Source organism: Fusarium oxysporum, chromosome 9 (assembly GCF_000149955.1).
Source record: "Fusarium oxysporum f. sp. lycopersici 4287 chromosome 9, whole genome shotgun sequence".
Classification (NCBI taxonomy): Eukaryota; Fungi; Ascomycota; class Sordariomycetes; order Hypocreales; family Nectriaceae; genus Fusarium; species Fusarium oxysporum.
This window is the reverse complement of record NC_030994.1, coordinates 537580-553146: the sequence shown is the minus strand read 5'-3', so window position 1 is coordinate 553146 and position 15567 is coordinate 537580. Positions and strand designations below refer to the sequence as shown.

At 49.6% G+C, this 15567-nt stretch overlaps 7 protein-coding genes across 9 annotated transcripts; 3 read left to right on the top strand and 4 right to left on the bottom strand.

The window, feature by feature from the left end:
- The first annotated feature begins 3 nt into the window (after nt 1–3).
- FOXG_09059 (NADH-ubiquinone oxidoreductase subunit) lies at nt 4–1049 on the top strand. Its single transcript, XM_018388088.1, has 5 exons — nt 4–180; nt 227–247; nt 308–314; nt 361–640; nt 685–1049. The coding sequence occupies exons 1-5, from the start codon at nt 130–132 to the stop codon at nt 734–736; spliced, it is 411 nt and encodes a 136-aa protein (XP_018246093.1). The 5' UTR covers nt 4–129; the 3' UTR covers nt 737–1049.
- Nucleotides 225–4752, bottom strand: FOXG_09058 (uncharacterized protein). Of its 2 annotated transcripts, XM_018388086.1 has the most exons (6): nt 4321–4752; nt 3173–4276; nt 2524–3129; nt 1107–2480; nt 989–1063; nt 225–946 (listed from the first exon to the last, which is right to left on the bottom strand). In XM_018388086.1, the coding sequence occupies exons 1-6, from the start codon at nt 4433–4435 to the stop codon at nt 915–917; spliced, it is 3306 nt and encodes a 1101-aa protein (XP_018246091.1). In that variant the 5' UTR covers nt 4436–4752; the 3' UTR covers nt 225–914. The 2 variants fall into 2 exon arrangements, with proteins under 2 accessions (XP_018246091.1, XP_018246092.1); XM_018388087.1 differs by having other exon boundaries at nt 225–1063.
- Nucleotides 4753–6423: 1671 nt separating this feature from the next.
- Nucleotides 6424–7811, top strand: FOXG_09057 (uncharacterized protein). The gene has a single exon (XM_018388085.1). It carries the CDS (start codon nt 6531–6533, stop codon nt 7593–7595), a length of 1065 nt encoding a protein of 354 aa, XP_018246090.1. The 5' UTR covers nt 6424–6530; the 3' UTR covers nt 7596–7811.
- FOXG_09056 (uncharacterized protein) lies at nt 6437–8673 on the bottom strand. 2 transcript variants are annotated; one of them, XM_018388083.1, is made up of 3 exons: nt 8221–8673; nt 7945–8174; nt 6437–7899 (listed from the first exon to the last, which is right to left on the bottom strand). In XM_018388083.1, exons 1-3 carry the CDS (start codon nt 8600–8602, stop codon nt 7756–7758), a joined length of 756 nt encoding a protein of 251 aa, XP_018246088.1. In that variant the 5' UTR covers nt 8603–8673; the 3' UTR covers nt 6437–7755. The 2 variants fall into 2 exon arrangements, with proteins under 2 accessions (XP_018246088.1, XP_018246089.1); XM_018388084.1 differs by having other exon boundaries at nt 6437–8174.
- Nucleotides 8674–8806: 133 nt separating this feature from the next.
- On the bottom strand, nt 8807–10601 carry FOXG_09055 (uncharacterized protein). The gene is made up of 3 exons (XM_018388082.1): nt 10216–10601; nt 9671–10160; nt 8807–9610 (listed from the first exon to the last, which is right to left on the bottom strand). The coding sequence occupies exons 1-3, from the start codon at nt 10384–10386 to the stop codon at nt 8976–8978; spliced, it is 1296 nt and encodes a 431-aa protein (XP_018246087.1). The 5' UTR covers nt 10387–10601; the 3' UTR covers nt 8807–8975.
- Nucleotides 10602–11459: 858 nt separating this feature from the next.
- On the top strand, nt 11460–13618 carry FOXG_09054 (uncharacterized protein; the record flags this gene model as incomplete). The annotated part of the gene is made up of 8 exons (XM_018388081.1): nt 11460–11533; nt 11587–12088; nt 12144–12203; nt 12261–12592; nt 12664–12766; nt 12827–12942; nt 12993–13140; nt 13198–13618. The coding sequence occupies 8 exons, from the start codon at nt 11460–11462 to the stop codon at nt 13513–13515; spliced, it is 1653 nt and encodes a 550-aa protein (XP_018246086.1). The 3' UTR covers nt 13516–13618.
- A 188-nt stretch (nt 13619–13806) lies between these two features.
- Nucleotides 13807–15439, bottom strand: FOXG_09053 (uncharacterized protein). The gene has a single exon (XM_018388080.1). The coding sequence runs from the start codon at nt 15153–15155 to the stop codon at nt 14166–14168; it is 990 nt and encodes a 329-aa protein (XP_018246085.1). The 5' UTR covers nt 15156–15439; the 3' UTR covers nt 13807–14165.
- Between the last annotated feature and the right edge of the window lie 128 nt (nt 15440–15567).

Here is a 15567-nt window from a genome sequence, read left to right as displayed (position 1 = left end):
CAAGGTACGTACCCATGCTGTCACAAACCCAATCTGCCGAGGTTGATCCGCGGTAATCTTCAAACCTCCCATCATTGACGAGCTATCAACAACCATCCCGCTGAGGTCAATTGTCGCTCAACCGCCATCATGTCGACAATCTCACGAACATTGTCCAACCTGCGAAAGGTTGGAATCAAGGTATGTCTGCCATCAACCGTCAACGAGCCAATGCTAACTCGAGCAGGACTACTTTGTCCAGATGCTGGTATGTACCTGACCGAACGATCCTCGACTCTGGCTAACGACGCCTGTTTCTCACGAGTAGTACATCGGTACGCTTCCTCTATTATCCGCCGAATCGTCCACTGACATCCGCAGGTGACACCAAGGCTGGTCGTCTGATTGGCACCGATCGCGCCGGCAACAAGTTCTTCGAGAACAACGAGGAACTCCCCCTCCGAACACGCTGGGTCGAGTACGCCAAGCACGATTACGACGCCGCTCACATTGAGCCCGGATGGCACGCCTGGATCAGCTACAGCGTCGACAAGCCTCCTACCGAGGATCCTCTACTACAAGCTGGTGTCCGAGCCTTTGAGCCGTCACGCGCCATCCCCAACTTTACCCAGACCCGTGGCGCTTTCAAGACTTACAACACGTATGTTTCGCATTTCGTAGGAGGCAAAATTCTGACCGTTTTAGTTCCAAGTCCAAGATCTCAGCATGGGAGCCTGTGGCGGCGCCTCGGGCATGAGGATGAGTGGTCAAGTGTACATAAATTCGCGTAGAGGTTCAATCGAGAAACCCAAGGGCATTGAATTCAGATGAGCTGCTATTTCTACAGCTGAACATGGTATAAGATCTAGAAAATGTGCACTCTATGGTCTTTCAGATTCTTCTCTTATACGAACTACATAGGAAATCCTCACGATCTACGACTTTGCTTCAATTGCAGATTTGATAGCTAAAATGTCAGCTGAGTTTGGAAACTGGACGGATTACTAACCTTCACATGTCACTCTAGCATCTCCAAACAACATCTTTGCGTTGGGCATGTAAAACATGGGGTTTGGAACATCAGCTGCTCCTGTTAGCCGCATTCGGATAGGGGACGGTTGACTTACCATAACCACTGGCCATGCCTCTCTTCATGACGACAACCTGCTTGGCTTTCCAGGCATGCAGCACAGGCATACCCTCAATAGAGCTGCCCTTTTCCAGAGCAATAGGGTTGACGGTATCGTTGGCGCCGATGACGACGGCCAGGTCAGTCTCGGGAAAGTCGTCGTTGATCTCGTCCATTTCCAGGACGATGTCATATGGCACACTGGCTTCAGCGAGAAGAACGTTGCACTGACCAGGCATGCGGCCTGCGACAGGGTGAATAGCGAAACGGACAGTGATACCCTTGGATCGAAGCGTCTGAACAATGTCTGAGATGGCGTATTGAGCCTTTGCAACAGCCATACCGTATCCAACAATGAGAATGACCTTTTCAGAGTTGAGAAGTGCATCAGCAAGGTCATCTACAGAAGTCTGGGTAACTTCTCCCTGAGGTTTAAATTCTTGTACAGCAGTTGGCGTGCCTAGACCTCCAAAGAGAACGTTTGTCAGTGATCTGTTCATGGCGACGCACATGATGTACGATAGAATTGAACCGGATACACCGATCAAGGCTCCAACGGTGGTAAGAAGGGGGTTCTCAAGCATGAAACCCTCGGCGACAAGAGCAAAGCCACTGTATGCGTTCAAAACAGTGATGACGACGGGCATGTCAGCACCTCCAATGGCAGATGTGGTGGTGTATCCCTTGATGAAGCTCAAAACAGTACTTCCAGCAAGTGCTCCCGCTGCAATCAAGGGGCTTCCTGGGGCCATTGTGATGAAAGCTCCCATGGTGGCTGCGTTGCTTGCGAGTAATCCTGAGTTGATGATATGTCGTCCAGGCAGGATCTTTGGCTTAGACGTCATCTTGCCGGCGAGCTTGAGGAACGCGACGATGGATCCGGTAAACGTGATGCCACCGATAACAACACCAAGGTAGGCTGTAACGAGGTGGAGAGTTGACGGATCCATCACGTCTGCCATGACACTACCGATGCTGGTCAAGACGGCAGCAAGACCAACCACAGAGTGAAGAGCGGCGACAGTCTGAGGGAGATCGGTAGGAGTGATTCGCTTTCCAATGAGCATACCAGCGATGGTACCGAGTGCAGCAAGACCACCAAACTGGGTGAGGACTTCAGGGGTAAAGCCAGCAGCGAGCAAACTAGCCAACACACCTGTACCGACACCAAGAATACCAAGAGCATTACCCATGCGAGCAGTGGCTTGGGAAGCAAGACTGGAGATGGAACCAATGCAGAGAACAGAGCTGACAAGATAACCGGCTTGAACAAGACCAGCAGCACCAGTTGATGCAGCAGCCACGAATCCACCACCACAAACAACAGCAGGAATCGCATAGAGCCAGGGGTACTCAGGGGGGTCGGTAGGTCCTATTCCTGTTAGCTGGGTCGAGTTAAAGATCGGACAACTCACGCTTGAACATATCCAGCATACGCTTGGTGATCACGAAACCACCTCCAACATTGACGAAAGCCAGCAAAACACTCAGGGCACCAAAAGCTTGAGGAATAGTCTCGGGCAGAAATCCACCTCCAAGAATGAATAAACCACCAATACCGACCATACCGGAAATAGCGTTGGTGACACTCATCAGAGGAGAGTGAAGCGCAGGAGCAACACCCCAGACAGCACGATATCCAATAAGACTAGCCAGAGCAAATGTAAAAGCGTTCGACATGAGAAGAGGGCTGGTCCATTTTCCAAGAGCCAAGATACTACCCATACCAGCGGTGACACCAGCAACTTCACGAGTCTTCTTTTGCCAGGGAGTCAGAGCTACAGGTTCAGGGGTCACTTCGGTTGTCTCGGCCTTTACGGGTGGAGGAGGAGGTGCTGCGCGAGGAGCGGGTGGCAGAATATCTCCTTCTTGGGTAACGATTGCACCTCGGACGACTTCATCTGATAGATCAATGCCGAAAGCCTTGGGTTCAGGGGCCATTGAGAGCAGGAACTTGGTGATGTTGTTGGAGTAGAGAGTCGAGGACTGAGTTGGCAGACGAGAGGGAAGATCAGTGTATCCTAAAATGTCAGTAGATTCCCCAAGCAAGGGGAGTGTGCATACCAATAATCTTGACATCGTTGTAAACGGCCAATTCACCCTTCTTGGTAGCTTCACAGTTGCCTCCAGCTTCAGCAGCCAGATCGACAATGACACTTCCAGGTTTCATAACATCGAGGATATCGTTCTTGAGCAGTTTCGGGGCAGGCTTTCCAGGGATCAATGCAGTTGTGATGATGATGTCGACTTCCTTGGCTTGGTCTTTAAACAGCTTCATTTCAGCTTCGATAAATTCCTTGCTCATTTCCTTAGCGTATCCACCAGCTCCAGATCCATCCTCCTGGAGTTCGACTTCGATGAATTCGGCTCCAAGAGATTGAACCTGTTCGCGAGCAGCAGATCGAGTATCGAAACCACGGACAATGGCACCCATACGACGAGCAGTAGCAATAGCACTCAAGCCAGCAACGCCAGCACCAATAACCAAAACCTTGCAGGGAGGAATCTTTCCAGCAGCAGTGACTTGACCAGTGAGGAATCTACCAAAGACATTGGACGCTTCGAGAACAGCTTTGTAACCGGCAATGTTGGCCATACTGCTGAGGGCATCAAAGACCTGAGCTCGAGAGATACGGGGAATCATGTCCATGGCGAAACTGGTAGCTTTTCTAGCGGCAATCTTTTCGACGAGTTCTTTGTTCTGAGCGGGCTGGAGGAATGAAATGATGGTTTGGCCTTCTTTCATGGACTCAACCTCTTCAAGACCAGGACCACGAACTTTGAGAACAATGTCTGAGTTGGACCAGACTTCCTTGGGACCATTGACAAGAGTTGCGCCGGCTTTTTCATAGGCGGCATCGAGGAAATCAGCAGATGTACCAGCACCACGTTCAACAAGAACCTGCTTGAAGCCCTTTTTCTTGAGGAGTGCAACATTGGCAGGCGTAAGAGCTACACGGCGCTCTCCAGGGAAGATCTCGGTTGGAACACCAACGACAAGATGATCATAGGGAGTTGTCTTGGGAAGGACCACGGTGGAATATTTGCGAGGAGGTGCAGAAGCATGGTGGATCAATGCGAGGGGCTTGGAGACGTCTGCGACAAGAGCATGCTGTCGAGGCGAAGCTCTCAAGGTGCTGTGCCATTGCTTGCGACGAGAGAGGACATCTGAAGTTTATTAGCTATGAGCTTCAATGGCAGACAAAACCTACCTTGAACTCGATACCCTTTCAATTGCTTCTGTAGAAAGAAGGACGAGGCGCACAGCTCGGAAGCTGACGCTGGAACCGCGGACGAGGCCAGCGGGCGAAGCATTTGGGTTGCCATGATTAAAGAATCATGAGAGCGATTGCGAGACCGGAACGAGTGGATCGCTTAGCTCCGTCACCTCAAGTGCCGAACGCTTGAGGCCTGTGTATCCAAAAAGCGACAAAACAGTCAAACGTGAGGAATTCTAAAAGAGAGGGAATAAAAAACAAGACAAAACAATCGAGGGGTTGCGTTATTGTCTCTGTGTCATGTGTTAGGTTGTCGGGTACCCCCCGTTCCTCCAGCTCCCGCAGCCCACCACTGGAGCTTCCTTGGACCCTACAGTTTCTCCCGGGGTTCTATTAGCCGCCCCGGGAAGAGGGGCTTGGTCCACTGCTGCCGCTAAAACCTGGGGGAGGGGCCGCAGCTGCGGAGAAGCATCAAACGATGCAGGGTATCATCGAATCATAGACTATTTACCAGCGGGAGCTTCGGGAGAATTTAAGTAGCGACATGTTGTGCATCCAGTCAGATGAGTTTGTGGCTACGGACCTGCCTGATGAGTCTTGCCGAGACGCTTGGCTCCAAATGCAGATGGTTTCCCCTCCTCGGACGTTGAAATCCGGGCGTGAAACGGTCAAAGATGGGCCGAGATCATGATGCATGATGTATTTGACGTGGGGTACGTTTCATGCGGCTTATCCATCGGCAGGCTGGTCTGTTGGTAGTACCAGGAAGAGAAGAACGCATCGTCATTTGCTGTGAACCGGATGATCTCAAGATGCTTGGTGTACTTGCATACAGGACTCGGTCTATACAGTTGCACCAGGCCCTTGAAGAAACTCCTCTTGTGAGCGTGCGTTCAGAATCTTGAGTCCAGTTACGTTCATGAGCTCTTCTCGCTCAAGAGTGCGTCCTCGTAAATGCCGACTAAAGCCGATCAAGGCCAACTCATCGTCAACAAAACTCAGCCAAGTCCATACCTTTCAGTCGTTTTCTCTCTGATGTAGCCATTTTGTATTATAGGGTAGCTCATCCAAAGCTATACGCGTTACGCAGATGACAGTATCAGAGCTGGCTGATAAGGGCACTGAGCAACGAGAAGCATCTGGTGTACGAACATAAATTCTTTCTAGAATGGTTAAATATAAGTTGCGCACCTCTTCTCAGTCTCCAAACAAAGATCTAGCGCTAAATGCGTGACTCCAGGACGGGATGGTCATGAATACCCTGAAGGTCTACAAACTGCAGAGATGCAAATATTGCATGACTTGACTGAAGAACCGTGCTTGATTACTGCTTGATTACTGCTTGCATGCAGCTGTCCTGTGAAGCATAGCAAGAATTCTGAGGATGCATGGATCTTCAGAGAGACCCAGGGTAGCACTTCACATGTACGTTGCCAAAGAGAGGCACATCTCGATTAAGATCGCTTAGATTCCCGATGGATTTAAATCAGAAAGATTTTTAAGCGGCAACTACATTCGATAGGATCCGTCAAAAGGAGTCTGTCCACTCGATTGCTGTTTTGAATGGTAATGTGGTGAGAACTGAGATGAACATTTTCACTGAGAGCACTATGACGGTTCACGCCTAATAAGGGTATCAAGACTAAGAGAGCAATACATATATCCTTATTTATTATATCAGTTTGTATAATATTATACCTTTAATCTCAGCTTAATCGTGTTCCGTATTGAGCCTGAGAATGGTGTTGAGATGAAGGCTCATCACATCCACAATGCTGTAGAAAATTAGCCAAAAAGGGTTGCACCATTTGCTCTGAAGATTTATTCAACGTAGGAAAAGTTACTTATTTCTCACGTCGGCTGCTTCCTGCTTCACTCTTGCTCGAGTCGTTGCAATGTATCACATTCATTACCAGGAGATGGTATTGATGAAAGACTTAAAGCCATATTTTTCTCATCTCATTATAAGTGAATGAATACCTGGTTGCATGGGTTAACATCTGATAACGATTCGCCAAGTTGCTGCCCATATTTCCCCATTAAGCCTAACGTTGGTGTAATGGTGTGGATCTCAACACCAAAAATGGTCATGTAATTTAATCACGAGAGCCTCTTCCACATGACCATAATAATCACCCAACTCATAATAAGACTTTAACAGCAGTCTTCTTCTTATCATCACTAATCCAACACAAACGATCAACATGCCTCGGAAAGCTCCTATTCACCACTTCTCATATCGCTCCCTAATCATCCCCCCAATCCTCCTAGCCGCAGCAACCATCGTCACTCTCTTCCTCCACTCAGACGTCAACTTTGCTCTTCTCTGGTCCCAATGCCACTCTCACGCCCGCCTTCCTGGTGTTAGTCGCATTCCAGGTCTCGGAACACCTCTATGTTATCTCATCAGCTTCTTCCGCGCCGCGCTTCACTCACTGCGCAGTCGCGCTGTCATGGGCGTTGTGCTGGCCTTTATCGGCGGTCTCTTGACAGTGAGCACCGTTGAATCAGCGCGTATCTGCAATGCGCCGAATGTTCTCATCGCGTATCCTACTGGTCCATGGTTGGTGTTTGATCTTGTGGGTGGTGCTGTCGTCTGGGAGCTTGTTATTATTCCTGCGTTTCTGCATCGTGCGAGAAGTGTTTTGAATGCACAGAGGAGAGATGAGGGTGGCGATGCGCATCAGATCTTTACGAGTCGTCATCTTCCTGACAGTGAGCTCGTGGCTATTCCTATCAGTGTAGCGCTTGGTTACTTTCTTCCGTCTTTTCTTATGCTGTTCTATACAACTCCCGAGACGATCGGCATCTGGCTCTTCTTCCCGATCTATGTCGAAATCATTCGCCAGATTATTCGTCACACTATCGCTGCTCTGAGAAGAGTTGACCCAACACTCGTCCATCTCGCATCCAATCGGTGGTCTCTGTTGTTTGTTTACATGCTGCCCTTGATCTGCTCGGTTCTGGCTCATGTTGCTTTCATCTGGAGCTTGACTCGACCCGACGACCGCAAAGAAATGACGAGATCAATCATTGTCTTCATTGAAGTCAACGCCCAGTTCATCTTCTGGACCGTTCTGTACTGGATGTTGGTGGAGGTTGGGTGGCGCGTTCCTTTGACAACAATCATCACTTCCATTGTTGTTGGACCTGGCGCTGGAACGTGCGTTGGGTGGATATACCGAGAGAATCTCATTCATCACGACAACGAGGAAGACAATGGAGAGGATGCTCAAACAGCAGATGAGGAGACGCCTTTGTTGCAATGATTTGATACCCTGACGTTACTTTTATAGCCCTAATTCCTATAGACATGCTTCATGACTGATTAATAGACTCGAGTATCTTTACAGCTTGCAAGACCGTCATGTACAGGTCCAGACCTTTCTTATGGTACAGATATGATACAGATTAACCCACTCACCATGCTCAATCCTGTAGTCTTGACAATATCCTCTCTCTGATAACCTGTGATGCCACTACTGCTCCATGCTGTAATGTGATGGCACCAATGATGGCCATGATGGCACCGTTGAGCACGACATCGGCACCTGAAGCTCGGAGCTTTTGCACCTACTGCACGTTAGTCTAGTTACCGCGGACAGCAGATGTATGTACCTGTTTGGGCTTCCACCGCACAACATCGATCAATCCCACTTCAGCTGCCAAGCCAGATAGTCTCTCCTTGCCGACAACATCCTTGGGTCCTTTGATGGAGAGATTGTCTACCGATTGCAAATTTGGATGCACGAATGGCTGGCGATCAAATCCGTCGTCGAAATTCGGTGTTCCCATTGGACTTTGGGCAACAATTGTCTTTGTCGTCTCCATGACAAGAGTCATTCGTCCTGGTAGAGTCAGCATAGACCAACATTCATCCCTCGTCCCACCCACCTAGAAGCGCCAATCGGTCGTTGAATCCTCTTCGTCCCTGATCAAAGCTCTTGTGCGTAACAGCCAACCACTTGAGCTCCTCGGGCAGAAGTTTGCTGCCCCCAGGACCCAGTAGGCGCTCGTACACCTCGTCCAGCTTCTTGGGGTCGTTGTTGACAGTCCAGACCTTGTTCTGAGGATTCTTTGCCCAGTCGAGTTGCAGAGGCGCCTTCATAGCGGCAGGCGTCTGGCTCCATCGTGGCACGACACCAGAGGAAGACGGTGTCTTGGTCCTGAAGGATTCGGGTGTCGAGTCGGTAGCGTAGGTGCGCACGCAAGGCATGAGGGTGCGGGCGGCATGCCTACTCCGCCAGAGGCCGGAACGGCAGGGTTGGAGGGCCATGGTGATGAATTGGGACGAACCGGGCTGGAGGTCAAGGCTCGAGTTGCATCTGATGTTCACTATCGAGATGGGGCTAAATGTGAAGCTTGGCCGCGAACATTTTCTCGAGGTCACGTGAAGGAAAGTGACACCGCTGTGACCCCACCTTTGTCAACACCAAGTTTACGCCAAGATGGATGATCTGGAGCTTCACTTTTTTCCCCAGGCTACACGCCATTTTATCTCTTGTCAAAAATAGGATTAAGATAAAAATGAACAAGCCAATAATCTAACGCAAATGACTTTCTACATACAATCAGGTACCCAGAGGAATACAGCCTCAGATCGAAAATTCCCGCCTGATCAGATTTCCAGCGCGGGAGCTCCTCTGTACTTACTCCTCGTCCTCGATCTTCGTCTCATCCTCATCCTCTTTACCGCCCTCTTTATCCTTGATTATCTTCACCTCCTCTTCACCGTCCCCCTCCGTCTCAGTCACCTCGTCCTGGTCAAAGCCGTCACGGTATCCAACACACACTCGCATAGGAAATGCGACAGTCGCAACGTGGTAATCATATCCATATAGATCCCCATAAAACACCAGCATAGGTGACACAACCAGATCGACAGGCCGACCATCGTATGTAGCATCGTCGTCGCCGCCAACTAATTGCATCACGTTTCCAGCGTGGAATCCCTCGACTGTGGCTGAAAATGGAAATCCATATGCCTCCTTGGTCTTGGGGTCATGAAACACATTTCGAAGAGTCTGGCGACCGTAGTCGAACTTCAACTCGAAACTGACAACCGTTTCTGCGAGAAGTGAGAGCATCTTTGTAAAGAAGGGGCCAGGATTCTCAGGGAAGTATTGGCCAACCGCTTTCTCCACGATCTTGACCACGCATCCCGGCTCAATCCTCTTGTCAAATTGGTCCACTTCTTCAAGGGAGTAATAGAAGTCGATTGCGGTGTATCGCCAGTTGGGATACTGGACACTCCGTCTTTCCTCGTCGTGACAGAAGTTTCTCTCTATGGCCAAGGTCAGCCCACGAATTAAGGGACTTTTTTTTTCTTATTCTTCTTTCCTACCTCGTAAGATGCGCTCCATCGTGGCTTGGGCTTCCCAATACGGCGACGTCCACTCAATGTCCTGACTCTTTCTAGAGAAAAAGTTCTCATCAATGATCTCCCAGATCCAACGTGCGAGCATGAATTGACGTATGAGAGGCGTCTCAAAGAGCTGTTGGGCATGAGGCGAATATCCAATGAACTTTTGCTGAGCGGCCTCGTCAAGACTATCCCAGGGAAGATCCTTGAAACCAGCTACCTCTGAGATCTTCATAATGTCACTATGAAGTTTGTCCCACATCTTGAAAAGTAAACCTTGTTGATACCCCAAACCAACATCCGACTGAACAAGCCGCCGGAAGTCTTCAAGACCGTCATCCAGGTTCTTGAATTGACTCCTAGCTAATTTAGCGCTGGCCTGTCCTTCCTTTTGCTGTGCTTCTTTCCACACTGCTTCTTCTTTGCCCAGCTGTTGTTCCGATGCATTTGGCGATGGATTATCCAGCGATGCCTTCGAAAACGTCAGTTCAGAACCGAATATAGATGGCTTTAAGGTGGCTACTCACTCTGTCGATCCCTGGGTCCGAAGGTCCTTCCATGAGGCTCCGTCCCGTCTTTTTGTTCTTCCCTGGAACCATCTGTTCCTGATCCTTTGACGTTCTTGCGATCTTGGTGACTTTGTCTTGGCCAGGTTGATTGCAAGACTCCAGTCGCTTGGATCTTCGAAGGCCAGCCATGTTCTGAGAAGGAAGAAAGACGCGATCGCCGCTGTGTGAGAAATTTGAGGGAAAGGAGGATTGTTTCGAAAGCTACCGATTTCAAAAGTGCGAGCGGCCTTTCACGTTATGTACTCATCCTTGTCTAAAGTCGATTGCCTTCCGGGGAAAAAAATACAACCCGCTGACTTACACCAAAATCCAGTCTCTTGTTTCCCACCCCCCATCCCCGTAACACATGACCACAGGAGTACAGAACCAATCACCACCGACTGCCAGATAAAGCAGTGAGTTTCTATGTATGACAAGCGGCCGTGCGTAGCTGGACAAACAACGCCTCTGCTGCGATAGTTTCAGCTCTGTTGATCGTCTGCTGCATGGACAAGAGGCAACCCGAGACTAGCATCATCTGCATTAGAGAGGTGAGCAACAAGCTTGTCAATGAATCTTGCACCTTTAATTTTATTTTTGTAATTGTACGAAGAGGGGGTGATGGAACTTGTTTCTTCATTGGTAGCATCTTGGACAAAGAAACGCCAAATCTCTATTCACACAGTCCGTGCCTCCCGCATGATGGTCTTTCCCCTTCGCAATATCGCAGATGCCGTCTCTCATTGGCTTGATTGTCTTGTTTTGAACGTGCAACTCAGGACATGTAACTGAGCTAATGTAGCTTCCAGCCATGGGGCGGGTATCCAAGCAAGTCTCCGTTAAGGATGCCCTGATGAGTGGCTGTTTTGGGATACACTGACCAGCACAGTATCCCTTTCCTCCTCTGCCTTGTTCCACAACTGAAACTATTGGGATTGACCGACATTTCATTCTATTGATGCCTTGTAATGACCCCACAGATGCGTGACGAGTCATATCGTTACCTATCATATCCTCACTGGCCTGCCGTGCATGGCAGGGCAGAAGGTCTAGGTTGTGATGCATCGGATAAGTCATACATGGGCTGCACTGCCTGCAAGGCTTCTATCCCGGGGTACTCATAGTACCAGCGCAGCTTAAGCTTCCTCATCTCCTGTCCGTCAGACGCTGAAACTTTCCATCTGACTTTCCTTCAACCTATATCGATTCAATGTCAAAGAGATATGGCTTCTTCAGAGAACCCATCCCAATCCGGGAGCAGAACCCGTGTCATTGTCGGGTTAGATATTGGAACCACGTAAGTCATACAACACAACTCTTGATACTCACTTTGCTCACTCGAGTCTGTAGGTTTTCTGGAATTTCGTATGCAGTATTGACGCAAAACCCGGATCTACCGAAATCCTTCTGGTGGGAAGTTGACGGCAGAAAGTCGCAGAAAATCCCAACCAAAATCGAGGTCTCTGAAATCCCTATCGAATGGTTTAAGCTTAGCCTGCTACATCGTGATGATCTACCATCGGATGTACGAAACTCACCCAAGTTTATTAAATTAAACAATACCCGGGAAGCTATGAATATCACAGCCGTCAATGCTACAGCGGATTACATTAGCAAGATCTGGAATGTCTTCCGTGACAAGCTTCAAAAAAGAATCCCTGACCCTTATATCCAGATAACAGTCACTGTTCCTGTGGTTTGGCCTAGCAATGCTCGTCAAAAGATGAATGAAGCCCTCCATGAAGCACGTATCCTCAATGAGAATGTGGTACTGGCTCCCAAATTCCTTGCTGAGCCAGAGGCTGCGGCTCTGGCATTCTTTTCTGCGGCACACTACCTACAAGAGACACAAGTAAGAACGACTTTCCATACTCTTGGCCATCTGTTTATGCTTAACACGCCCCTAGATCTCCAAACTTCAACCTGGACATGTTGTCATCGTTTGCGACTGTGGCGGCGGTACCGTTGTAAGTTTTCCGTTACCCTACCTAAGCTTCTTTGTTTGGTGCTCATCCCCCCTCAAGGACACGGGCGCCTATGAAATATGCTCCGTTCGCCCTTTCCGTGTCAAAGAGGTGCTTCCTGGCCAATGTATCCTTGCCGGAGCTTGCATTCTTGACGATGCATTCATGCAACTTCTAAAGGACAAGGTCGAGACAATGACCTCTCCCCGAGCATTCCAGGCCTTGACAGAAAAGGATCTTCACGGCATAGTCTACAACCACTGGGAGCTTGATATAAAGGGGTGCTTTGATGACAATTTCCCAACCAAGCATATTTACCTGCCTATCAAGTGGGCTGCGAGCCGCTACAAAAGAATGCCCGTTGGCCAAGGAGACGATATCACATTCACCCAGTAAGTGACTGAGACTCGTGCAGTGTATTATGAGCTGCAATGGATATACGTGATGCTAACAGGAAATTTAGTGGTGATCTTGCTTCGGTCTTTAACCCCATTGTGGGAAAGATCACAAGCCTGATCGAGATGGAGATGCAGAAAATCTCCAGCTCGCTTTCGAAGGACGTGGCGGTGAGTGAAATGTTTTTAAAGCTCGTATTGAGCGACGCCCACTAACATGAAAATCACCAGCACCTCATTGTGGCTGGAGGTTTCGGCCAGAATGGCTACCTGCGACAGAAGATTGCGCAGGCAGTGAACAGAGTTTCTCCCACCACCAACATTCTCGAATATCCAGATGGACAAGGGTAACTCTCCCACCCTTCCTTACACTCAGATAACTGACCGTGCCATGAAGGTGGAATGCTGTGTCCTGGGGAGCCGTTATCCAGGCTCTCAAAGCGCAGGCGATTCAGCAACCGGTCCTAATAACCTCCAGAATCGTCAGAGCTAGCTGGGGAGTGCGTGCTAGCCAGGGGAACTCAGTCTTCTGGCTTGTCCATGAAGTTAGTTTTTCCTCCAGGTTCATACTATTAATATATCACTAACAATCCTCTAAACAGAATGAATCCCTTGACGCCACCAGCCCTAATCTACGACCTATACCCGCAGAAGCTCTCTCGGCCGAGGATCCCGCCAGCAGTGACGTTTTCAGTATTCGTGTCTGCCGCACACAGCAGAATGCAGGCCAATACCATCAAGATGTCTGTCGACTCAGCTGGAAGACCGTTGATGTCGGGTTAAAGTCCGACATGAATGCTGATCTGAAAGCCCCTTTGCAGATCGAATTTATATGGGACGGGGCAGAAATGGGATTCTCGCTGATTTATGGCGGTGTTCAGCAGAGCTCGGTGAAGGTCGAGCACACTTGGGAATTTTGAGCGGCGGTTGCCTTTCGTTAAACCTAGACCCCATGCCTAGGTTTTGTCAACAATTGATCGTAGGGGAAGCAGATCTTGGTATAAATACCGAGGCTTATCTGGCCATGTCTTTCATTCAGTCAGGTAGTTTTGGAGATTGTCAATACAGGAGCGAGGTTGAAGAATGTGTATATTCATGGATGTGTCCTAGTGATGAGACGTACCAGTGCAACAATTGACACATCAACCTTTGCCCTTAGAACATCACTGATGCCGTCTCTCATCGGTTAATGGTCCTATTTTGAATCTTGTGGCTAGGAAATGGCAGATTGTACGTAGCTCACCCAAGTTCATCAAAGGAAGGAAGGACCGGGGATGCGGGGATGACAGTTGCCAAAGCTACTGTGGTATACATTCCCAAACTGTGGCTGCCTTGAGTAGAATTCTTTTCATCTTCAAAAGAAAATTTCCAATACTTGTATTCAGCCTACGGTGCAATTCCTGTTGTTTGGGCTATATATGTTTGCCAACTAATGCTTGAGGCCATTCCTGAAGCACCTACCTAGGGAGGAGACCAGGTGGGCTTTCACGAGAGAAGCCAGTTAACACAGTAGCTTCCGAACCAATTGATTCACATGCCCTGCAGAACTTCCATTTATCAACAATCAACTTTACGCCTGACCAAGGAGGAGTCTAGTGGGAGGCGGCGGCAAAGCCTTGGGAGCTTTTGCTGACCTTGAAGCTAGCGTCGACTTGGGAGCTTCTTGAGTCAAAGGTAGTCGAGCAGCCTTGGGGGCATCGGAAACACGCGGCGCAAGGGCAGTAGCCAGAGCCCTAGCGATTATAGGTACCAGTGCAATAACTGGCAGAGGTGCTGGCAGTGGGACAGGAGCAACGCCAGGTACACCCCGAGCCACAGAAATCGGCACGAGGATAGGGGTAGGGGCGACGACGGGAGGAGATGCCACCGCTGGGGTCTTTGCAATTCGAGGAGTCTTTGCAGCCGATGGGATAATAGTGTTGCCCACCAAAGATCGAACACTTGGAATAAGTGCGACCTTAGGAGTCGATCGAACTTTGGGCACACGACCTATACTCGGTGTCGTTCTGACAAGAGGAGCATTGACGACAGTCGGAGTAACTTCAAGCGCGGGCGCTTTGGCGACATCGGGAGCACGATCGACTTCTGGAGCCGGTAGAGTCTGCGAGACCTGACGTGAACGAGGAGCTGCATCGGTCGTCGAAACCTGTCGAGAGCGAGGAGTGATACCAGCACGAGAAACTTGTCGCGAACGAGGCGATGGCATAACAAGAGGACTCTCGGGGATAGCAGGTAAGATTCGTGCTGGAGTTTCTGGGCTTCCTGGCGCTGGGCCGGTTTTTGGAGTGGTGACCCGGCCAACTTTCACAGGGTCGCCGTCTGGTATCTCCGTTGCAGTGGGAGTGACAGGACGGTTGAGCGTTGCATTCGACCCCTGACGACGGAGAGAAGCGTTGGAGCCCCGACGGCCCAGAGTTGGAGTTGTAGGACGGCGGCCGAGGGTGGGCGTCGTTGGTCGACGGGTTGGAGTACTAGGACGTTCTGGTTGTCCCTTACGAATGGGACTGGTTCGTCGTTGAGAGGACTGTGTGCCCATTGCATAGCGAGGGGAGTCGGCCATGTTTACACGAATGTGAGTGATGGAGGATGTATGCTTCAAGCTGATCTTTAACAGGGCACAAGTCGGAGGGAAACTTAGAAATCCTCCAGCTCAGCTGAGAACTGCGGCATTATATGCCCTTCTGCAAGCTGCCAACTCATCGTCCTCCATACTCGATCCCTCATTCTGAAACAGGAATACACGGGAAAGTCCGGGCGGGTGGTCGCTTTGCTTTTTCTTTAGATGAATCAACCTCAACTATTCGTCAATCATGAGGCAATGTGATGCGTTGACTGGGATCTGTAAGTTTACCCCTGTCTTGACGGCTGATTAGCTCCCGGATGATGCGCAGCTCTAGTGTGAGACTGGGGTATCCCTGTAACGGATCGATGGATGAAGATGAGCATCACAGCCTTTTCCGACGAACAATCAT